At 38.4% G+C, this 26,183-nt stretch overlaps 1 protein-coding gene across 1 annotated transcript; it reads right to left on the bottom strand.

Annotated features, from left to right (window-relative positions):
- Window positions 1–5,728: 5,728 nt before the first annotated feature.
- LOC127508792 (uncharacterized) lies at window positions 5,729–24,593 on the bottom strand. The gene is made up of 3 exons (XM_051887167.1): window positions 24,518–24,593; window positions 9,171–9,252; window positions 5,729–8,135 (listed from the first exon to the last, which is right to left on the bottom strand). Exons 2-3 carry the CDS (start codon window positions 9,236–9,238, stop codon window positions 6,500–6,502), a joined length of 1,704 nt encoding a protein of 567 aa, XP_051743127.1. The 5' UTR covers window positions 9,239–9,252; window positions 24,518–24,593; the 3' UTR covers window positions 5,729–6,499.
- Between the last annotated feature and the right edge of the window lie 1,590 nt (window positions 24,594–26,183).

Here is a 26,183-nt window from a genome sequence, read left to right as displayed (position 1 = left end):
AAACCCATTCCATGAAGCTCTCTACACACTGTTCTTGAGCTAATCTGAAGGCCACACAAAGTTTGGAGGTCTGTAGCTATTGACTCTGCAGAAAGTTGGTGACTTCTGCGCACTGCGCGCCTCAGCATGTGCTGACCCCGCTCTGTGATTTTACGTGGCCTACCACTTTGTGGCTGAATTGCTGTTGTTCCCAATTGCTTCCACTTTGTTTTGATACCACTAACAGTTGACCGTGGAATATTTAGTATTGAGGAAATTTCACGAATGGACTTATTGCACAGGTGGCAACATATCACGGTACCACGCTTGAATTCACTGAGCTCCTGAGAGCGACCCATTCTTTCACAAATGTTTGTAGAAGCAGTCTGCATGCCTAGTGCTTGATTTTATACACCTGTGGCCATGGAAGTGATTGGAACACCTGAATTCAATTATTTGGAGGGGTATCCCAATACTTTTGGCAATATAGTGTATTATATAAAAAGTATTACACAAATCTACTCTCGCAATCCATATCAATTGTACTTTGTAACCATAAATGTCATTTCCACCACAGAAGGGAAGTGTGGTGGAAATGACTGTGGTGGAAATGACATTTCTGTAGTTTTTTGTGAAAAAATGGAAGATAGCTTCACTGATTAGCTTTGAATTAATACTTAGCATTTCATGTATGCAAAATACTCTTATTTAACTTAAAATTTTTAGCTTTTTAAAAACACCCTTGAAGGTGCAGCATGTTTGGAAATGACGTTGAATAAATATATTAACTGATCTAGCAATATTTACCTTTTTTTTCCCTTCATTTGTTGTTGATGAAAATTTAAAATTTCCTCCATGTCCAACATGTGCTCTGATGTCAGTGAACATTTCCATAGAAACCACCTAAACAATCTTTTACACCTAAACTTTTTAAAGGGACATTACAGTGTTGTGGTGGAAATGACACCAATATGAATAATGATTTTGGCACCTATAAGGAGGTTGAAAAGTATGGAAAAATCATAATAGAAAGGTAGTAAAAAGTCTGCCCATAGTCTAAGAATCACCCATATATATATATATATATATATATATATATTCATAATTGGTTATAACTGATTATCTATACATAACTCCCTTTTTGGGTCGCTTTATATTATGATTAATCATAACGCGTTTAATTATATATATATTTCACCCATAATTTGAGCTAATTCGTTAAATCGTTACATATCTGATCAGAGCTGTACACGGATACACATTTTTTAATAAATCTAGTAGCAGAGCTACTGCAAGTGATTTTCGGTGCTGGAAATTCATATATACTTTGCTGAAACTATCGCATTGTCATGGAGAGCTCAACTCATGGTTGCTTAGTAACGGCATACGCCACCGGAGCGCAAGCTCCCGAGCACTTTGGAAAGGAGAAAGTGGTGCCGACGCGTTTTCTATGTCCTTTTAGATGCGACAAATTGTTCAAAGCGCCAAATGTGAGTAGAATCAGCGCTGAAACGTGTTACTCGCCGGCTATTTGAGATTACTTAGTAACTTACTATCATGAAAATCGGTTGTGATGTAATTATATAAATATCTGACGCGCTGCATGTTTGCTGTACCAGTAACTGTGTTTTTAGTTTCGTTTCACTGTAAATGCTACTGCGTTTGTGATGCTTTAATTTGCATTTGGGAACACAACATACGTCATTAGTACGGTGTACATTTTAGGACTTCCTCAGTAATACAACAAAAAAGCGTCGCGCCTCAGACTGAAAGTCTTCAGGTCTCAGGAAAAACAACGTCAGGTGTCAGGTCTCTACAATTAGGCATCGAACGAAACAGCCTCAGACCAAAAGGCATCAGACGAAAAGGCATCAGGTTTTTTTTTTTTTTTTTGTATAGCCTAACTTTCTATTGGCTTTTATCCCATCATAATGCCGTCCTTCAGTTGTCTTTTTCTTTACTGTTACTATTCCCAAATTGATGTAAGATGTGTGTGCGTGCATGTTAATTATGTAGAATCTGTCTGTTGTAGGCTAATTATAAGAACAGAAAAGAACATGCCGATTTTCACATTGGTCTGCAGAAAAACAGCAACGGGCTGAATGAAAATGTAAAATGTGACTCTTCCATCCAGATAGTGGTATTCTGTTTTTATTGTTATTTTTTATGCATTCCATTTTTATTCTTATGTATTTGTTTCCTTTTTATGTAAAGCACTTTGAATTATCATTGTGTATGAAATGTGCTAAATAAAATTGCCTTGCCTAATCGACTCTCTGACAGTAGGTGGCGCTGGAACAGAAGAAATAAAGCCGTTTCCCTGGTAACCTCTGTACACAAAGCAGCTGTGCTTCTAACAACGCGGTCAAATAGCTTGAAAGATTTTTTACCTCTCTTATAAAAATGAACCATGGTTTTACTACAAATAAAACAAAATGGTTATTGTAGTTAACCATGGTAACCACAAATTAACCATGGTTTTGCTACACTATAGTTTATGGTATTTGTAGTAAAATTATTGTTATACAAATAGCAGCCTATCAATCCGACAAAAAAAAAAAAAAAAATTGTTACACACTTTTAACCATGGTTAATTTTCGTATGTGTTGACAATATTGACAAAATATTTGCAATATGTTATTTTGCTAACTTTTTATACATGCAAATAAAACTAGTGAATATTACAAATTTACAAAATAATCTCAGTGGGATATGTTTTATACAACTTAGTGTAACATTTAATAGAAAACTGCATGCAGTGACGTCACATTGAGGCGGGGCAACTTGCTTCTTTCTCAGTCCGTTTCGTCTGATGTCTTTATGTATGATGCCTTTTAGTCTGAGGCCGTTTCGTCTGATGCCTTTTTATCTGAGTCCGTTTCGTTCGATGCCTATTTGTATGAGACCTGACACCTGACATTGTTTTTCCTGAGACCTGAAGCCTTTCAGTCTGAGGCGCGATGCCGTTTTGTCCAGTGACTGAAGCCTTTTAGTCTGAGGCATGAAGCCTTTACGTTGTATGACTGAGGTGTGAGGAAGTCCTAAAATGTACACCGTACATTAGTATCATTTATAATTCTGTTGTTGTTAATAAAGAGAAGTTTCAGTGTCACATGATCCTTCAGAAATGCTGATTTGTTGCTCAGGAATCATTATCAATGAATGTGGTAAGAGAGAAAATAAAAATATAATAAAAAAAGAGAAAAATTAATATTTTAATTCATACATTAAAGTGATGAAAAGAGTGAAGACATTTAAAATGTTACAAAATATTTCTATTTAATAAATGCTTTAATAAATTTAATATATTTGATAAATGCAAATAAATGCTCTTCATTGAACTTTCTATTTACCAAATAATCCTGAAAAAAAAAATATATATATCACAATTTCCACAAAAATATGAAGCAGCACAGCTGTTTTAAACAGATAATAATCATAAATGTTTCTTGTAAATCATCATATTAGAATGATTTCTGGGGCCCGTTTCTATAAGGAGGTTCAACCAACTCTGACTTAAAACTTGAACTCTGAGTTGACTTACCCTGAAATGGGAAACTCTTGAGTTTTCATTTTCAGAACAGCTGAACTGAGTTAGTTCAATCGACTCTGAGTAGGCCGACTCTGAGTTAAGCACGTGCACCACGACTATGAAAAGCCACGAGCAATAGAGCTCCGATATTACGATTCACCATGGCAACAGCACGTGACAAAATTATGTCTGCATACTTCTGAGTCAATGCAAGTTTAATTCTTATCACTGTTATAATATCAAAGGTGAAAACTGGCAGAATGGTAAGTTATTGAACTAATATCCATTTTCATGGTATTCCACATGCAAAAATAATTTAAATTTTTTTATTTTTTTTATTTTGCAATTTATGTTCTATTTATCATGCAGGCTAAAAGTAGCAGTTCTTTGCAATATGTGTAAATAGTAATTAGATACTATTCATATTTTATACTGACAGATACATACTATTTGCACCTCAGTATTGTTGTAAATTAACAGGATGCAATAAAAACAGAGTGCAAATTATTTTATCATTATTAAACACTCGTTAGGCAATTTACTTCCACTTTAAAAACATTTTCTTCATTTTTATTGAAAATAAATGCCTTTCTGATGTGATATGTGGTGGGAAAAGGGAGAAGAGCGAGCTCAGCAGAAGGTGGACTCGAACCCGGTCAATCGTGTCACAAGTTAGTTCTCCACGCCCAACACGTTACTGCCCACACCACTAAAACCATGAAGCACTCGTATTGATTTTAACCTTGTGCGACATTGGTGGGCAGGGATACTATAAATTTGCACTTAGTAATAGACACTCCAAATAATCTTGTTTTCCGTTTGCATTAAGATTATTTTTATTACCACACTGGCAGATAATTTTACTTAAGTAAAATGCACTTAATTTAGATCCCCCAGGAGACAAGACTAAATATCTTATATCATTTTCTTATATAGAAAATCCATCTTGATCTAAGAATTTTTAGATATTTGTACTTGAAATAGGACAAAAAATACTCAGTAAGAAAAGCATTTTTGCAGCATGAACAAATGAATGAATGAAGTATTTAAACATCACTTGCGCTTTAAAAAGGGGGAGGAGACCGAAGGAAACTCTGGGTTTACCGAAGAAAACTTGCACCCGACCAGGTTAGGGTCACAGAGTAAGTTACCATGGTAACTATAAGTTACCTCTCTTTTTTTTCATTTTAGCAGACGCTTTTCTCCAAAGCGACTTACAAATGAGATTAGTAGAAGCAATCAAATCAACATGAGTACAACATAAGTGCCGTGTCAAGTCAGTTTCATCAGTAAAGTGCTCGTAGCAAGGGTTTTTTTTTTTTTTTTTTTTTAAATATGTACGCAAATAGATGGAGAAAGAGAATAGAAAATCGGGAAAAAAAAGTAAAATAAAGAGTGCTAATATTGCTGGGTCAAGTGTTGACGAAAAAGATATATCTTTAGCAGTTTTTTGAAAATGGCTAAAGACTCAGCTGCTCGGACAGAGCGTGGCAGGTCATTCCACCAACCAGGAACAGACCAGGAGAAGGACAGTGAGAGTGATCTTGTGCCCCTTTGGGATGGCACCACAAGATGCCGTTCACTTGCAGAACACAAGCTTCTAGAGGGCGCCCGTTTCTTTTAGAAACGGGCTTGACTTACCCTGCTTTCTTGGGTTTGACATACCTCCCATTCTGAAACGGAAAACCCAGAGTTTCCCCTCATTTCAGGGTTAACATACTCAGAGTTTTCACTTAACCTCCTTTCTGAAACGGGCCCCTGAAAGATCATGTGACACTGAAGACTGGAGTAATGATGCTGAAAATTCAGCTTTGATCACAGGAATAAATTACTTTATAACATTAAAACAGAAAACTTTTTTTTAAATGTGTAATAGGTGTAGTATTTCACAATATTGCTGTTTTTTACTGTATTTTTGATCAAATAAGCAGAATGAGCAGAAGACATTTATTTCAAAATCATAAATAATTGTTTCCAAACTTTTGGCAGGTACTTTAATAATAACTATTATATTGTATTATATTATATTATTATTAAATGCTGCTTTTTATTTTTACAGGACAGTAGTATGTAATATTACAATATAAGATCTTTTAATGTGTTAAAAAAATATATTTTTAAATAAGAAGTGCTGGGGGCGTGGCCAGATTTTCCTGTTTTTTTATCTCTAGCCGATCACATGCCTGATATATATATATATACACACACACACACACACACACACTATGAGCCTCTTCCTTGGCAAACAAAATATATAACATTTTATTTTGCCACTTAACAACTGAAAGAGTTGCCCTGAGATACGGATTTACTGAAAATAGTAGGGCCAAATTCATAAATCTATTCAAAAAGAGTAGAAAAAGGAGATGACTATGAATTTAAACATAAAATACATGTTTATTTGTACATTTTATTTTATGTCTTGTTTGAGATCCTGAAGCTTGTATATGTAAGACAATAAGTAAAAAGTAAAAAAAACAAAAACAAAAACAAAAAAAAAACATTAAAACTCTCTGGCCCAGTTTCACAGACAGGGCTTAGGATAAGCCAGGATTAGGCCTTAGTTCAAATAGGATATTTAAGTAACTTTTATAAATGTACACTAGAAAAAAAAAACATTGCTGGTGTGCATCTTGAGACAAAACAATGGCAGTGACATATTTTAAGATCTGTCAGTGCAAGTTACTTTCAGTTAAAACATCTCAAACATGCATTTTAATCTAGGACTAGCTTAAGCCTTGTCTGCGAAACCAGGGGTCTCTCTGCTATACCTTATAGCTGTATCCTAAAAAACTTTTTTTAAAAATGCTAACATTTTAAGATGCAACACAATGTATGACAACGGGATGTTCAATGCAATGGCAAGTACTAGCTCTAGTGTTTTCTATGGGTTGTTAAAGATATTTTTCATATTGTTGTATTATATCATAATTTTGCTTGTTTTAATTGCTTGCATGATGTTCTGTAACTGGTTAATTTCTTGAGCGCCTAACTATCTTTGCTGGATGTGATTGACAATTGGTTCCATTTTTGCCTGCTAAAATCCAACAGATGCTGAATGGCCCACTTGTTTTTCTGCTGTTCTCCAAGTTTCCTCAGATCCTCCAGGTTCTTTATCCATTCTTTTTTCCCCTCCTCCTTCAGTCTGGGAATCAAAAAATCCAGATATTGAAGAGTGAAAGCGCTGTCTGATTTTAATGCGATCTTACACAGATTCATGATGATCATATAAGCTTCATCCAGCAGGATGGACTTTTCTTTTTTACTCTTCTCCAGATCACTGATCAGATTTTCTTCTATATCTGTTTTATTCTCAGACTCTTTACATTTTTTTTGGTCAGAACTGTTTTGAAGCTTTTCAACAAAGCGCAGCTGTTTAAGCTCATAATATGTCATAATGACTGGCTTTGTGTTCATCACATATTTTTTGCTCTCTTTGACGTGTTTGCTATAATGACACTTCCTTGTACATACAGTGCAGTGGTTGTTTTTCATAACTTCACACTTCTGGAGTTCATTGGGTTCAACCCACCAGCAGCTCCATTCATGACAGTTTTCCTCACAGATGGAGCAGCAGGTTGCCTTGCTGTTCCACCACCATTCATTTACAATAGGGACTTTTTCTTTGACAAATTTCTTGACTGTAAACTGAAAGTTTTCCCCTTTTTCAATCTTGTCTCTGTTTTGATTGAGGGCCTTCTGGATCTGAATCAGTTCTTCAGTTTTTAACTCCTTCTCAAAGATTCGGTCCATCAGATTTTCGACACAGGCCTCAAGTTGTTTTCGCTCTTTCAGAACATCTAATGTCATCTTAACACTTTTTCTGTTCTTTTCTTCCAGGAGTTTGAAGAGCTCCTTCATGCTTTCATCTCCCATTTCCCATGATGTTCTGAAGTTTTGCTCATACTTTTTGATTCTTTTCTGTTTCTGCTGGTTGTCAAATAAGAAATGAACAGGTTCATTTTCTTCATCTCTTCTGCAGGGTATTTCTGCTGTGTTAATGGCATTAAGAGCATCTGTCGGAGGTCCTCCACTTGACTGTGTGAGTAGAAACACTATGTTTTTCTCTATATCTCTACCAAACAGAGACAGAACTGAGTGAAAGATGTAAAGCTCTTTTCCAGAGAGACGATTCTGAGACGCCTTCATCACAAAACACACCGCATCAATATAATGAATCCCATCCTCATCTGAAAATAATCTGCTCAGATACTCAGAAATCTCTCTGTCCTTCTCATATCCTTCAGTGTGTGCGTATCCTGGAGTGTCAATGATGGTCAGAGATGTTGGGTTTTCTTCAACAAACACCTCATAAACAGTGATCTCAGATGTCTGAGATTGTGTTTGATCTTTAAGGTTTGCTTCTTCTTCTGTGATCTGATAAAACTCTTGATCCTCAAACTTCACTCCTAGTAAGTAGTTGATCACGGTGTTGATCATGGTGGTTTTCCCAGCACCGGTTTCTCCCACCATCAGAATGACTTTATTCTGCTTGCTTCGGTTTCTTCTTCCATACATCCACTGTCTGACCTTTCTATTCATCTTATCAAAATATTTTCTTTCTGTGTTCAGACGGTAAAGTGCGGGAGGACCTGGATAAATGAGGGTGGCATCATGACATGATCTGCAAAAGAAAAAATGAATTTAGCAACAACCTGTTACACTGTGTCCTAACCAGACGTTATGGGATGCTGTGACACACGACTTCTTGCCATGTAGATGTCTTAAGGCCAGGTGTATTATCAAACATGTAAAGTTTGGAGCAGATTGACCATCGTATGCCTGAGTTACAACAACTTCCTGTTTCGTGGCGTTAATCGCAAACATTAGCACTTAGCCAAGTGTTGCATGATTTAATGTGTTTCTAGCATGTTTGGTACTTTGTGGCATATTGAAATATATTTCTGGTAGTGAATTACAGTGTAAAACATGCCACTTCCTGTTGCCAGCAGGTGGTGCTATGACTAACTGAATATTGACATATAGATGTCTTCAGGCCAGGACTCTCATCACACATGCGGAGTTTGGGGCAGATCGGACACTGTATGCTTGAGTTACAACAGCTTTCTCTTTCATGACGAAACATCAGACTTTGTCAGGCCACCATGGACAGTCTAGATCTTTGCAATTTTAACGTTGCAAAGGCCTTTAGATTAGACTGACCAAATATGATGTTGATCTGATTAAAGCTCTAGGAGGAGTTCGTTAAAGTACAACGTGTGGAAATGCCAAAAATTGCACAAATTTTGCAGAGAAAATTCAAAATATCTCACTTCTTGTTCCAAGAGACTTTTTTGTAGGTTTTGGGCTGTTACATGTGTCTACCGAATTTCATACCCGTACGTGGAACATAGCACGAGGGGCACTTCATTGAAATTTTGTAGGTGGCGCTATCGAGCCATTTTGCCAGAGCTAATTCTGAAACCCATAACAGACGTAAATTTTCACCACTTCTGATGCGTGTCAGTGGGGGGACAATTGAACAATTCTGTAGTACAATTCATATCTAAAATACACTCGGTAATTGTACACATCTGTATATTGTAAAAACACTTTGTGATTGCACTGAGCACTATATGATTGTACTTGTATGAATGATCAAAATAAACAAAATAACCAAGAAAAAAAAAAAAAGGAAGAAGTGTATTATGACACTAACCTGTTGACATGTTGTGCTTCAGTTTGGTCAGACACTGAGCTGATCTTCTCTCTGTTAATGTTTGACATTGTAGAAGATGAATCTGCAAGATATGATACACTTTTTACATTAATACATTATAATTTATAATCATCAGTAAACTGCTTTGCACCTTTTGTGCTCCACACAGTATATGGTTATTTCTGAAAACAGATTTCACCTACTGCTTAAAAAAATCCTGTCCACACAAAGAGTAGGAAACGTTTTAGGAAATGTACTTACAATGTAGCATACAATATAAGGAATTTACAGTTACACTTTATTTTAAGGTGTCTGTGTTACACTGTAATTATACATTTAAGTACTGAGTAATATTAAGTAACTAAATGTATTTACTATAGGGTTAGGATTAGGTTTGGTTTGGTTTATGGTTAGTTGCATGTAATTATGCATAATTTAAAGTTATTACTATATTAACTATATGTAACATATGTAACAATGACACTGTAAAATAAAGTGTTATTGAATTTATTTATACTGTAAAATGCCCCCACATAGTGATGTAATGAATAAGCAGTTGCAGGCTGACATGTAAACATCATCAAACCAATGACAGCTGACACAGCTCAGCAAAAAAAAAAAAAAAAAAAAAAGAGACAGCTTTTCAGGATGCCATACTTTAAAGATAATTTTGTAAAATCAAAATGAACTTTACAAATCTTTATTGACATAGGTTTAAACAATGTTTTTCATGGTTGTACAATGAACCATACACAATTATGGCAGTGTTTCCCAACCTTTTTATTGCCTTTTTATTTTTGATAAGTAACCATCCCACGGCACACCATTAAGCACTAAAATACAGCAAAATTTCACAAACATGCATTGCTTCAAATTACATATTAAAACTGAATATTACATCAAATAGTAAGTAAAGCAGATGCTCTTTAACTCTAGGGGTGCGTTCACACTTGTCATGTTTGGTTTGATTAAAACGAACCCTGGTGCGATTGCTCTGTTAGTGCGGTTCATTTGAACATGTGTGAACGCTGCCATCCCAACCCTGGTGCGCACCAAACAAGCGGACCGAGACCGCTGAAAAGATGGGTCTTGGTCCGCTTCCAAACGAACTCTGGTGCGGTTCGAATGATACATGAACACAACACGGACCAAAGACAAGTAAACGAACCAAAAACAGGAAGATGAGACCCTAAAAAGGACAGAATCCTCACGCATATTGGTTTTTCTCATCATAGTCTCAAGTTTGCCCATCACAGCATCAGACGCGCGTCTCCACGCAGCAGATCATTTGTGTGTGTGACGGAGAGAACACAACAATTAATCCATGCAACCCCGACTCACTGGAAATGTGAAATATGCTGTACTTTTATGAAAGAGGTGTTATAAGTGATATTTTGACTCTGTTGTAGATGCAGGTTTATAAAACAGCCCAGTCTCATGAAAAAAAGAGTGCCTGTGGATACATTTTTGTAAATTGTTTAACTTGTAGCACATTTTACAGCAATTTGAAAGTGTAAAGTCCAGTGATGGTGCTAAAGCCATGGTATGTAGTTTATAGTGATCATATTTCTGTATCCACCTTATTTTTCATGTAAGAGCGGGCACCACCATTTGTAAATTTAATGTGTCTGGCTTCTGGTGTTATTCACTACCAGCTATTTTTGGATACAAACACTCATTATCCTGCTTGATATTGCAAACTAGTATTTCTAAGCATATTACTTTAATGCAGGTGTTTTCAACCTAAGGGGGCGCGAGCACCTGTTAGTTCAAAAGTGAAAGTGAAATTCTCAAGTGAAACAGTTGTAAAAAGGAGGTTCCCTGAGAACAGGGAACTTCTACTCTGCTTTTGCAAACGCTATGGGGAACGTCACGTGACTCGGTGTCTGAAAGCCAACTATCCAATAACTCCAATGCCTATTGGCCGGCGACAGCCTATGACGTCATACGGCGCGACCCGGAAGTATAAAAGGCGCGCCTGGGGAAGCAGTCATTATCCATCGTCTTTCGGGACTGTTTGTGTCTTGCCACTGTCGTGTTTAAACCTGCTATACTTGTGAGTACATCTCTGGTTATGTCTGAGGGCAAACAGAAACGTTTTAGGAAGTGTGCGGATCAATGCCCGAGATTTTTGACTCCGGAGGATTCACACACTTTGTGTGTACACTGTCTGGGAGAAGAACACGCACGGACAGTGCTTGAGGGTGCTGTCTGTGAGAGTTGTGAGCGTTTTCCCATGAGAACGCTCCGTTCCCGCCTGGCCCTCTTCTCAAGGGAAGAGGCGTCAACATCTGCGCCTGGTGGGTCCGGCCCTGCTCGTGCCGAGGCAGAGCGGCGGCTGCACTCATGGGGCTAGCAGGTGGAGCTCGCTGCCAAGTTTGAGAGAGGTGTCACAGTCTCTCAAACTCTGGCGGCGGCTGGCGGGGATGAGCTCCTGGATGAGCTCCTGGATGACGATGATGTCTTATCTCTGACATCATCGGATCCAGGAGCGAGTGATCTTCTGGCTGCTAGCCCCCGTGAGCAAGAGATGGCAATGGAGGAGGAAGAAGTTGCGACTTCTTCTTTCTCCAAGCCCCCTTGCCCAGCATATGCCGAGTTATTGGAGGTTGTGGAGCGCGCTGCCGGCAGGCTGCAGCTGCCGTGGGAGCGCGCAAGGAAAGAGCCCGTTCGCGGCAGGTTAGACGAACGGTTTCTTTCTGACCACAACCCCGTAACTCCAGTGAGCCTTCCATTCCTTCCAGATCTTCACGTGGAGATCAAAAAGGCATGGAAGAACCCATACTCGGCCAGAATTCATCCACATCAGCGGGGGAATTTCGCTGATGTGGAGGGATTAGGCCAGCATGGGTATGTGTCGTTGCCGCCCATTGACGAGACGTTTGCCAACTATCTTGTCACAGGCAGGGCACCGACACTGAAAGCTCCGGTTCTGCCGTCCAGACCCCTTAAACTGACATCTCGTCTGAACGGCAGAGCATATGCTGCTGCAGGTCAGGCTGGCGCAGCTTTGCACACTTTGGTGGTGTTGCAGGCCTACCAGGCTGACCTGCTGAAGGACCTGGATCAGGGGCAGGGTTTGTCCCCTGATGCGGTGGCCGAGCTGCGCCGCACTACAGATCTCGCTCTCCGGGCCACCAAGCGAGATCGATGGCGGCCATGGTGGCCACGGAGAGGCACCTGTGGCTGAACATGGCGGACATCGGGGAGAAAGAGAAGGGCTCTCTCCTCGATGCCCCGGTTTCGCCAACTGAACTTTTCGCCGGCTCCGTTGAAACAGTTGTCGGAAAGTTCAGGGAGGCGAAGGCGCGCTCGGCAGCATACAAAAATTGCATACCGCTCAGGTCCGATCCTGGGCCCAGACAGCCGGGAGGCCTTGGCCCGTCTCGAGCCGAGGCTCAGAGGCAGGGCCAGAAGTCTAGTGTCGCCGCTCGTGCGCCTCCTCCACCTCGGAGCAAGTCGCAGAAGCGGCGGGATATGAGGAAGAGGAAGATGGACTTAAGGGAGGTGATTGATCACCGGCGCCAGCAACGCCGCTGATCGATCCCCTCTCTTGGCGAAGGTAATTGTACATCTGCCTTCGCCCCTCTTCCTCGGCCTCCCGGGCGTTTTTAATCACTGTGCATGTTCAGGACGACACCTTTGAACAGTCAGGCTGACGGCTGGGCCCATGATGAAATTTTTCTGAAGGCCCGCCTTCTGGCTTGATAGTGAAAGGGTTCTTTGGGCTTCTAGAACCATGGATTTCATCCTTCCCATTTCAAGTAAGTGAAGGAGGAGTCTTTGGTCTTCGAGCCACAGGAAGGTAAGACAAGGTCTGATTTAATTATTTAAATGTTTGACCTTGTGTTGTTTCTGTATCATTTCCTGAACATGTAACAGTAAAATGTGAACTATTTAGGGGTTTTTGGGCAAAACTGGAGTGTTGAGACTGACTGAGCAGGCCACAAAATGGCTGCCGCTTAGTTTGTCTATATATGAGTAGCCTCTCGGCTATTTTTCAGTATAGTTTGAGTTGGCACTCATTACTTCAGTTTATATGTCTACGGCGGCCCTAACCGGCCGCCTGACACTTTAGCTTTGAGCTTCGCTTTATTTCTCTCATCATGAGATTTGGAAGTGAAGATCAGGCTTTGTTATGGGCCTGTTGTAGTGTATAGGCCTATAGCTTAGCGGCCAGGCTAGAGCTAGGTGATGTATGGTATATGAAGTAACCCCATATGTATTTACTATCCTTTCAGGGTGTGTAGTTCCTAGTTCTGGCTTCCTCCCGAGGGAGTTGTTTAGGCCGTATGCTCAATTATCCCCTTGCTTGTGTAGGTGCAATTGTGAATTTAACAGCTAGGTTGTAGACTGTTTTTGACCCCCTGATGCTGTTTCTCAGGTGGTAGGCCCTTATCTTTGCATAGATAAGTTATGCAGGGGTGTGCTAGGCCCCACTTTCTAGAGCTTTCATGCTAAAGGAAATGATTTTCTTCTGAGCCACTTGATGTTTGTATTATCAAGTTTGAGTTGACGTTGCTAGTTTTTAGCTCCTGTCCTCTAGGGCTTAGATCAGATCTGAGAATCTGTACAGAGACTATTTTTTCCTTTCTAAGACAGCATGTATATCAAAGTTTGTTACTTTGAGTTCTAGACTTTTGCCCTACATTTGTATGTGAGCTTATTTATGCTGCCACAGGTTGGCACCTGCTCTCATAATAGCAGGCCCTTTTGTTGTAAAGTGGCCTCTATTTGAGTACATGGTGACTTATATTCCCCAGTTAAGAGTTATTTGTGTCACTGAGTGCATCACCCGTTGGATTGCATACTCAGGGTAGTTAGAGCCACTTTTTTGAGGAAAGTTGGTATCTAGTAGCTCCCTTTTTGGTGATCTTGTTAACAGCCATATTGCATATAACTCAGATTGTAGGCCTTATGATATTCGGCCTCCTTCTAGTTAGCAGTTGTTTTACAATGCTGTTTAACTTATCATAATATGCTCACATATTCTCACAGATTTACGCTGCCACAGGCCCTGCCACATGTCTGTTTGAGGTAGTAGGCTTGTATTAGCCTCCTTAGACCATGTTTATGACCATGGTTTTGTTTGGTTCCCTTTAGCCACAAATATTTAGGGTACATTGCCTGTTGTAATGTATAGCCTAGCGCAGGTCGCAGTTAGCTTCCCATAGCTATTTGGGTTAGAGCTGGTTCCCTGTAGCTTGGTTCCCTTATATTCACGAGCTTAAGCCATGTGTTATTGATTTGGCAGGCCCCTTCAGGCCTCCTTCTTTAGTTTACATAATGGCACAGTTTGTGTTTTTTAATCTGTGAGCAGGCTGATCGCCACTTGATGCTAGAATGGAGGCCCCTTAAGGCCTCCTTTTCTAGTCGACTTGTTGGCAGGATGCCTGGGAAACCATGCCACCATCGGCCACGCCTCATCGCTGACGGATAGGCCCTAACAGGCCTGTTCACGATGTTCGGCAACGTTTTTTATGTATCAATCATCTTGGAAACTTCTAATACATGGCCTTTGGGTGGTATGGTTATGGTAGCCACTTGCTGATGCCACGTGTTTACTAAGGCAGGCCTACTGCGGCCTCCGGTGTAAGATGTGGAGTTCAGTCATGTACTCCTCTCGCTGTGAGAGTAACAAGGTGTTTTTACCGAGTATTCCCAGTGGCTAGCCCCTCAGGTTGATTATGGTAGTGAAACCTTACGGAAGGTTGGTTTAACCTACATCTGCCTCCCTGAGTCGGATTCTAAACTAGTTGAGCTAAGAGCCACCTAGCGCCTAGGGTGTATCTTTTGTGCTCCTGGAAACGGCCACGAGACTTACGCCGTGTATATTAGAGGTTGCAAGGCCTATGGGCCGCCTTTCTTGAACACACTGGAGTATGTTTGGGTGTATTTCTCTTTGAGAATTATCTGTATACACTTTTGTTGGCCAGAGGCCTAAGTGATAAATCCAACCTCCTTTTTATCTGGTTGTTTATCGTCCTTGGGGCCTAAACACTGCCACGAGCTGATGCCACGTGTCTGTTAAGGTCATAGGCCCCTCCGGGCCTTCCTTAATACGTGTTGGCATACGCTGCACTCCTCTTGCTTTAAAGAGTAAAAGGTGCTTTTACTGAGTGCACTGCTCGTTGGGTTGTGTTAGGTGGATTGTCATGCGGGCACTTTGCAGCCTCTTATGCTGCCATTGAAGTCGTCTGTCTACCCCAGAAAAACAAGACAGGTGTTCAGGGTGGCCCTTAAAACCAGGCCACTTTCTGTATAAGACTTCTGTTTCCACATAACTACTATCATGCTGTAGGCCCCTCCCCGGCCTCCATGAGTATGTGCCCATTGCATGGTCTACCTATTAGGTGAGCTTCGTACTTCCCTTTTAGGGTTACGTTTGTAATAGTGCTTAGCTCCCTAAGCTGATCATAGTGGTAGGCCTTAATTAGGCCTCCTTCTAAGATTCAGCCTCAGGCTGGTTTGTGCTCCCCTGGATCAGGGTTCTCTAGCGCACAGCCTCCTCAGTGCGTTAATTAAGCATTGAGTAGATCCTAGGATGAGTGGATTGTACTCCTCTCAATACGAGGGTTCATAGTACTTAGCGGAGTTCCGCTCTCCAGGATGCCCGTCTCTACGCGTGGGTTTGAGTTTGTTTCTGCCTCTTTGCAGTCACTCTTACTTACTATCTTCTATGAAGAATGCGTTTTTAGAGGCTCTGTATTCAGACAGGATTGGCCAAGACTAAGTTTGTCTCGTGACAGACCAGGTCGGCCACCCTGGTGGCATTGGGGGTGACTTCGTTCCCCTCTAGTGACTGGCCGAGGTTCCCTTCAGTTCTTTGGCCACATTCCCTTAAAGGGATCGCTTTATCTTCGGAAAAGCTGGTTCCAGATGCCTTAGCAGCTTCTGTAGGACCTCTAAGAAAGGCCTTCTTGAAGTCAGCTTGGGCTGTTGGCCAAAGGGAATGCTGTCACTGACAGCCTGGTGTGACCCGAAAGGGAGTTGCCAAGCAGTTCTCTAACTGCTCTGGAGCCTTTGTCTCAGCCATATTTCCTGGCAGGCACTCTCCTCAAGCATGGCGGCGTGGGTATATCGTTCCCCATAGCGTTTGCAAACGCAGAGTAGAAGTTCCCTTTCGAAAGGGAACGTCTCAGGTTACGTATGTAACCATGGTTCCCTGAGAACAGGGAACGAGACTCTGCGTTTCCTTGCCATGCTTCGGGCTGCCTGCTGAACAGTCCCTCAAGACGACGGATAATGACTGCTTCCCCAGGCGCGCCTTTTATACTTCCGGGTCGCGCCGTATGACGTCATAGGCTGTCGCCGGCCAATAGGCATTGGAGTTATTGGATAGTTGGCTTTCAGACACCGAGTCACGTGACATTCCCCATAGCGTTTGCAAACGCAGAGTCTCGTTCCCTGTTCTCAGGGAACCATGGTTACATACGTAACCTGAGACGTTTTACTAGCAAATTTTGAGTCATCCACTAGAGGGGGCAATTTGACTATTCTCCCAGCTAATCGTTGGCTATAGTTACAGCAGGTTTGGCACAACTGAATTTGAGCAAAAACAACTCAACACAAAATGGACTGGTGGCCAAAAAGGTTGAAAACCCCTGCTTTAATGTACTGTCTTAATTATAAACACAGTGGTTTGTAATTCAAACAGTTTTACTGTTTACTGCACTTTGATATTCTTATTGTTATGTCCTTATGGAGTCTAATGAATCAGAAGTCTCACACATTCACAGAAAAATCTTACTTCCACGTTGAAAAATAAGGTGGATAAAAAGGCTGGACTCATTAACTTGTCACACAGGATTTCAACCGTTTTTAAGACAGCTGTATGTGGAAATATTAAAAGATCCTTGTAACAGTTCAGTCTTTATGGCATTGATGACCATGATTGCAGTGAAATACTGCAATCATGATTCCTGGAGCCGTAGTGTGTGGAAATGCCTATGTTTGCACTATTGGTAAAACAATAACCAAATTGCCTGTTTTTGGTGACGCCTAAATTTTCTGTCCAATTACATTTTTTTCAGTTAAAATTTGGTTTAAATGCATAAAAAGATACCGTATATATGTAGTACCTCTCCCATGCATGTACTCACTGTAACTTTTCAAAAAAACATTAGTTATTTGTAATTTTCTGTTATTTAAAGTATCAAAATATCATGTGGTGCGACCGTCCGGCCATAACTTCTGTTTTGGAAATGTCTTTGAAATTACTCAAAATGTATTCAAATTCATTTTCTGCACTATTTGGCATGATTTCCAACATGTTTTGTAATCCTGTACAAAATTGCAAAGCATTTGTATTTATATTTTCCACAAACAAACTTTGTCCGATGATGTCCATTTTATGAAATATCATGTGGTGCGACCATCAAAATGACCACTTTGGGACTTTCATGTTGAAATCCATTCAAAGACAGAAAGTTGCATCATATACCAATTTGCGAAGGACCCATGGAAGCAGCAAGAAGGTTTATAACTCTGTCTTAAATTTGGGAAAAAATAATGGCTGGTATGTAGTTACCACATTTGGTAAATGCTAGTAAATACTAATATTGTACAATATGAGAAAAATGCAAAAAAAACAACAACAACAACAAAAAAAAATAGAGCATGTAATTTCAGTTTGGTAATTATGCATTTATTAGTCATTTATTGTTTATTTATTTATAACTATTTCAATCTATTTTACCAGATGCCACTGCCAAGCAAAGTAAAAACCACTGGCCATAGGCAGCATGTTAATTCTGACCCTGCAGCAAGAAGGGTTTTTTTTTTTTTTCAATTTAGGCCTAATGTGTCCTTGATGAATTAAAGAATTAAAGATGAATTAAGTCAACTTAAATGAAATGGAGCACTTATGTTTGCAATGTAATTTTTTTAATATAAAATTTTTTTATACAATTGTGTTCATGAAAATTCTGTGAAATTTTAATAAAATCTGTTTTAAATCTATTTTTTTTTGTATAAAATTGATTGTTTATTGATCTCTTTAAATAGATTTTTAATTATATTTAAGGTCTTCATGTCATTTGGAGCGACCACACATCATGTGGTGCGACCAATAATAGTGTGACGCAGACTCAGGTTGATTGGGATCCATAAGCGGTTTATTAGCAAACAGCAAACTCACAGTACAGGCAGGCGTTAAAATTGGTTAAAATGAAAGGAGTATGGAGTATATCTCGTGTTTTTCCGTGGCTGCTCGAGCCCTCAGGATCAGCGCTTACGGTTTCATAAACAAGGCCCAGTTCAGCGCTGGATTTACAGATTATTTGAAACTGAAAGATCCCGGTCATGAGTCGGAACCGCAGGTGGTGAGTAAAACTGCTTCAAATGTCTGTTTTGTTTGCAATAGGCGCCTAATTGTAATATAATGTAAACAACACGAACATAGTGAATTAATAAATATATTATTCATCATTCATACGGTATATTTATTATATTGATTCAAAAGTTATCGATGGATAATGCGATGGTGTATTGTGTGTTTGAATACAGTTGTTTAGCTGACCATTGATAGCTTGTAGATGATCTCTACACAAAAGCTGCGCGTGCTCGTGACAGCTTGTCACTCTTTAGCTCCACTTACAGGACACGCCTCCAGGATCTCGGCTTTATTTGGAAAGACTCGGTATAGCGTATGTATCTTTTATAAATCTGATAAAACTAAAGACATTTTGGAGATATGACGGATGCACTACTACTCTATAGGTACTCAAGATTAACATAAGATTGGCAGAATGCGATACCCCCCCTTTAAGATAAATCACGGTCAAACCACATGACATTTTTAAGGCTATGGCCAGTTCATCTAGATAAAAACACTAATCATAATTTAAAATTTTAATATGAATTTATGTGTACACAACATTCTTAATGTTTGAACAATTGCAATAGTATTTTTTGAATTGGCCTGTTGAAAATCCTTATACGTCGTTGACCCATATACAGGGGATGAGCAAAATAATGTAAACACCTGGGAAAGAGGCAATATTTCATTATTAAAGTGTTTTACTACCATTTCCCTTTAACACAACTACCTTCTTAGAACAGATTCATACAACTTTTGAATTTCTGAATCTGCAGAAAATCTGCCAGTTGCTTCAGATGTTGAAGGATGGAATCTGTATCTAAAGTTTTAGCAGTTACAGCTCTTTCATGGATGTTGGCTTTATGCAGTTTTCTGTGGTCTGTTTTTGTGGAAACAGGGTCTTCAGGATGAATATTGAGGTTTTCTGATGCTTTGCTGCAGTTCTGTGCTGTTTGAACACAATCTTTCTTAGTGCTCAACGACGGTCCCTATCATTCACTTTCAGTTTTCGCCCATGCTTTGTGTACATACATAGTCATAATTGTAAAGAATGTCATTCTTAAAACACCAAACAGTTGGTCTGTTAAGGTTACAGACGCTCCTGCTAAATAGGCTCCCATGATTTGTCCTTTTTGGAAAACTGACAAGTCACCCATTTCACCCATGGCCTGTACTAAACACTAGAGAAAGAATTTGGGATGGGTACTAAAACCTGGTATTAAATGTGCCCCGGGGCTAAATTATGAAAGACTGGTGTATTAGGGGTGTTGAAATTAATCGTTTCTACGATGCATCACGATGAGGATGTGGACGATTCTGCATCGATGCAGTAATAGACCATAATCGATTATAGCCTACTGATGTTTCTCTGATGTCATTTGTCACATACATGCTTCTAGAGTAGATACATATACTATAAGCATACATGCTTATAGCGTAAAATGGCAGAGGGAGGCGAAACACAAAAGCAGTAATAAAATGCACCCATTTAACATTTACTGTGTGCGAGCATGTGTGTGCGAGTGTGTGTGTGGGTGCAAGTGTGTATGCGTGGGTGTGTGTGCGTGTATGCGAGCAAACTAACGTGTGTGTGTGTGAGTGTGAGCATTATTGTAACTTAAGCACACAACTTCACAGTTTATTTTAGTATTTACTAGCATTTATTAGTTTCAAATGCTCCTGTCATATGCTGTGTTCAGACTTGTTCAGTTTTTTTTTATATTTTGCTACATTCAGGAAGTGTACTTTCTTGGGGCAGATAAAATAAAAAGGGAGTTCATATTTCTTACTGCTTGTATTCAATGACAAAAATGCAGCCACGTGCAGTAATATTGAGGATGCAATGCTTCGTGGAATACAACCGAAGATGTGATAATCGTTATCATAATCGAATCAAATTATGAAACCAGTGACGTTTCACACCCCTACGGTGTATCGATAAGCTCTGGAGAAATTAAGAAAACACCAACATTTATTATTGCTATATATCAGTGGCATGCAGTGGTGTTCTGAAATGAGGAGGCACATTTTTTATTTATTTATGAATCAATGTAAATTCATGTGCATTACTCTTAACGTTGACACATCTTCCTTGTTAAATGAACATTATTTTACATCAACAAAGAAACCAAATACAATTCTATTTTGTAATTTTACATTAACAATGTATTGTAATAAATGTTCTGTTTATCAAAACTAAGTCAATCTCATCAAGTTAGTGTTTTAAGCATTTCTACATTCATTCCAAAATAATAACTAAAGGCAATAATAATTTAAACAATATATTTTATTTGTGTATTGATGTTTTTCTTTTTAATTGTCAACTTAGGCTATTTTGGATCATCAGTCATGCTCCGTAAACACTGTCTGTCACAGACACGAAGATATATTTTTAATTTCAACAAGCTGATTGCACTAAAAAACCACAGTCATCATGCTATCAGTCCATTTCAAATTTGATTTTGACGTGACATAAAGCAGTGATATCTAACTGGGCGATCTGTTTACTTACTTTTCAATTAGTCTTCCCATTGACGCCATCATTTGTTCATTCAAACTGACGCGCGTCAACAAGAGGCGGGATTTATCGCACAAACCAATCATATCCAATCATAACCAATTACATCCAATCATAGCGCGCTGGAGACATTGCCTCCTCTCATGTGACTTTCCCCCATTCATTCTCAATTACCCCCCACTAAACCCACCGCACGCCGGGGGTCTGATGATTTTCTATTGTTTCCTATGAGAGCAAAGGGAGGCATGACTCCTGCTGTAACTTTACCTGCGGGTGTCGCTGTTGGGCAGTGTTCCTTAAGAAATATGAGTGACTTGCGCTCTTTTTAAATGAATCAGCGTGTCGAATCATGATTCGGATCGTGTGTCAAACCGCCAAACTGCTGAAATCACGTGACTTTGGCGCTCCGAATTGCGGATTCGACACGCTGATTCATTATGCTCTGAAGCTTCCTGAAGCAGTGTTTTGAAATCGGCCATCACTAAATAATTCGTTATTTTGTTTTTTTTTGGCACACCAAAAATATTCTCGTCGCTTTATAATATTAATATTGAACCACTGTACTCACATGAACTGATTTAAATATGTTTTTAGTATCTTTATGGATCTTGAGAGAGGAAATGTCATTGCTCCCTATGCAGGCCTAACTGAGCCATCGGATTTAAACAAAAATATCTCAATTTGCTTTCCGAAGATTAACAAAGGTCTTACAGGTGTGGTACAACATGAGCGTGAGTAATAAATGACAGAATTTTAATTTTTGGGTGAACTAACCCTTTAATGTCATAATTTGTAATATTTGTGTTGTTTTATATGTAATATGGATTATTTTCTCATCCTATTTTTTTGAGGAGGCACTGCCTCCCTTGCCTCCTCGGAGGAAACGCCCATGCTATATAGACATTATCTTGCAATTTCTATCTCACCAGAGTGGCCAGCTGTTTGTATATGCAATAATAATAGGACAATTGTCTATGATGCATTTTTGTGATTTCCAATCCAGAAGAGAGATCGCTCATGCAGAGGAGCTACAGCCAGGGTTTTTCCTGGCTCAAAATGTGATGGAGGTGGTAAAATCCTGGTCATGTGCCCACACCCAAGGGTACTGCATTTTCAACTGGATGAAGACAACACATTTTACAAGCACATATTTCAGGTATTTCAAGATAATTGATTTTTATTTGAAATTTTGTTCATTTTAAAGATAAAGTTTAAAAATTAACCCCCGGTTTCACAGACAAGGCTTAAGCTAGTCCTAGACTAAAATGCATGTTTGAGCCGTTTCAACTGAAAGAAACTTGTACTGACAGATCTTATAATATGTCAGTGCCATTGTTTTGTGTCAAGATGGACAACAGAAATGTTATTTTTCTAGTGTACATTTATAAAAGTTACTTAAATATCATTATTTAACAAAGGCCTAATCCTGGCTTAGGCTAAACCCTGTCTGTGAAACCGGGCCAGAGAGTGCTAACCCATGTTCAGTGTACAAATTGAATGAAGAAAAAGTCTGTACATTGACTTGACCCTGAAGGGACTCGACCCTCCATTTGTTTTCTCAGCGTACATTACATTTACATCAGTGTTTTAGAAGGCAAAACAAGTAATACAAAAAATTAATCCAATGAGGCCAAAATTTCTCTTGGACCGATTTTGCCTCCACTGCTGCTTAAAAAAGTGGACCCTGCAACTGCATCTATTCAGCAGTTAAACTTGAAAAACATTATTTTTTCCATCATTATGTTGGAAAACAATCTTATTAGAATAATTTCTGTTAAGCTTTTGTATATTTTTAAATTATAAAGCAATATTTTATGTAGCGTAGGTTCCTTTGTGTTTCATATAATGACCACTAGGAGGTGCGTGCATATTTTCCTTGATCGGTTTTCCCTGAAGAGATAAACGTTGTTAAAATGAAAGTAAGAGTGACGCATGTTTGTTGTGTTTTGCCATGAAATGAGAGTTCCGTGTCTTTTTTCAAATAAACACATTAGTATTTATTTCACATCCACCAGTGACCCACCCGCAATGAACTGGAATATATTTTTTATTACTTGGCCTGCCCGACCCACGGACATCGCAATCCGCACTTGGGTAAAGTTGGTTTTATATTCGCACATTCGGACTTCCGCGTTTAAGAACGTTCTAATAATGTGCAATAAAGTTAATGTTTGCAAATTCTAAACAGCGACATGATATTTACAACCAACGATTGTAACCCTACAACATTTTTCACAAACGATCAAAATGGGCAAGTATTATTTTAATGGCATACTTACTTGCGAACGTCCACTGAATGTCCAATGTAGTGTACAAAGTTATTGTAGCCTATGCGGAAGTCCGAATGTGTGAATATAAAACCAAATTTCCTTTCAGTCGCCGCATTCTTTTCCTCCTGTTTTTTATTTGATTTTTTCCCCTTTGAATTCTGCTGTAACAGCATGGAAAAATACAACATATCTATAGGCTGCGCATTTGTGGTCAGCCCTCCCAATTTGTTTTCGATAGTCCTATCCCATGAATAAATTCACTGAATGCACTATCTATTGTTTTCTCCTGAAATACTCACTTCTCTTTCCGTGATTTCACACGGGCGATTTAAAATGTCATCGTTTCCTCTTTTACTTGGGTAAAGTTGGTTTTATATTCGCACATTCGGACTTCCGCGTTTAAGAACGTTCTAATAATGTGCAATAAAGTTAATGTTTGCAAATTCTGAACAGCGACATGATATTTACAACCAACGATTGTAACCCTACAACATTTTTCACAACCGATCAAAATGGGCAAGTATTATTTTAATGGCATACTTACTTGCGAACGTCCACTGAATGTCCAATGTAGTGTACAAAGTTATTGTAGTCTATGCGGAAGTCCGAATGTGCGAATATAAAACCAATTTTACCTATAGAAATTATATTTAAACTATGGTATTACTTTTGTACCAATAAAAAATATAACTTTTCAAGAAACTAATGAAAATATAGATTGAAACTGAATAATGACTTTGAAACTTAAAAATAAAATCGCAGGCAAAATGTATGACTTTGTTTTTTTATACACTTCATGTTTTGCTTACCGTTTTGAAGTTAGGTGTTCTTGACACATTTCACATTTTAATATTTTGTAAATATAAATTGAACCACAATAATAATTTACATAAAAAGAGGAAAAAAGAATTTTAAATTTAAGGGCATCACAAATTCCATAAAATGTGCTCTCCCAATTTAGAGGTAATCTTCATGAACTGTAAACCGTAGCCTTAGTGTTTTCTGATTTAATGCTGTTATATAACTTATGAATAAAATGCACCAGTTCAACATTTAAAGTGTTCTCATTTCATGCTTCAGTAAAATGTAGCTGAAAATGCCAGTTGTCTCATTTAAGCATAATTATTAAATAAAAAAAAATTATCAGTGTCCACTAAATGATTTTTATTTTAATGATTAATTAAAGTAAGTTAAGTAATTTTACTATTCTGTAGAAAGTGTTAATGTAAATTCAGCTCACCTGGAATCTTTAACGGCTGCTGGATTGAACCTCACAGAAGATCTCAATAGTTATCTGCTGACAAAAAAAAAAAAAATTAAGAATATATGATTTTATTATTATTACCATATGTTGTAATATTTGGACATAAAAGCAATAAATAAACAAATAAGAAATATGAATATTCTTACACACAGTACCAAGGGCTTTCTAGGAGTGTCTGGTTGAATAAGAGTCTTTGACTGAATTGCTGGTCTATTTATGAAGGAACTAAGTCCCTCCCAATCAAAGTTGGTGAGGAACAACACATCTTCATACTGTGCATGCTTTCAGAAATCTGTTCTGAAAATCTGTTCTGCTCTTCAGTTGAATAGAGAGAGGTCTGGCTGAATTGACTTCATTTTATTAAATTGCATTGTTTACCCTCTTAATTCAGATCCCCTTCATAACAGTAGTTCATAAGGATGGTCAAGCTCAAAGGACAAAAATACATCAAAATAGTATATATAGTATAGTATATATAGTTATAATTGTTTATGCAGCTTTTTATGAGGAACAGACAGAAATTTAATGATATACTACTGAAAAACCCTAAAACTAGCTAAAAGTAACAATAAAAAATACATGCATTCCTTTTTTCTTTCTTTTTTTTTTTTTTTTTTTGCGAACATAAGGATTTGTGCCAGCATGTTTTGTTTATAGACCTACATGAACTTTTCATAGTTTAATCAAACACTTATTGCACAATAATCCCCCTATCAGGATGTAAAGTGATATCTGCAGTTTCTGTGGTTGTTTAACTTTTACTTTAGTTTCGTTTTCTTTGTCACGTGTTTTACAGGAATACCATGAGTATTTTGGTACAGTATTTGACATCCTGACAAAACTGTCAAGACACAATCATAAAACTGAATGTTTTAAAGAAAAAAATTACATTATTACAACATGGCCAAAACTTGTAAAACAAGGGAATGAAATAAGTTGTTGAAACTCATAATTAATGGCCGCAATACTTTTTTTCCGCATCATGAGCAGGGCTCCATTCAATGTTCTAAGATGAATAATTTTATAAAACAAAAACTATCAAAACACTCTTAAAAAATGATGTGTTAAAAATTTACACAAAATATGTGTTAAACAATTCGTAACACAATTGTGTTAAACACATTTAAGCAGTACATATAAATAAAATGTTTTTTTTTTTTTTTTTTAATTTATTATTATTATTTTTTTTTTTTGCTTATATCGATATCTACTGTATTTATGTAGTTTATAATGTTGCCAATATAAAATAAGAAATACTGGATTTCGGCATGCTGTGATCTTCTGCGCACTGTGCGCAGTGGCGTTCTTTTTCAACTGTCGCTCCATCATGTTAGATAATGCGGCTTTCTGCCTCAGGTGAGTGAAAATAATTAAAATACTTCTGTAATAGTAACTTTTTCCATAACCTTGCTTAAGATTGTTTTGTGTTAGTTGTCCAAGAATTTGTTGTTGTATTTTTTATTATGTTGTTTCCATGTTTCGTACCCCAATTCAAATACACGGCTGACCTGTTAACTAAATGTCGTCTATAGGCCCGCTAGCTGGCGCATTTAGCGCGGTTTTTGTAAAGCTGTGTTGGCAGAATTGTTAATAATACATATTAAGCGAAAGACATATTTGTATTGAACGTTGAGTATGAACT

The sequence above is a fragment of the Ctenopharyngodon idella genome, chromosome 3, assembly GCF_019924925.1.
Source record: "Ctenopharyngodon idella isolate HZGC_01 chromosome 3, HZGC01, whole genome shotgun sequence".
NCBI lineage: Eukaryota > Metazoa > Chordata > Actinopteri > Cypriniformes > Xenocyprididae > Ctenopharyngodon > Ctenopharyngodon idella.
The sequence above is the reverse complement of the archived record's forward strand: the minus strand, read 5'-3'. Positions and strand labels throughout refer to the sequence as shown.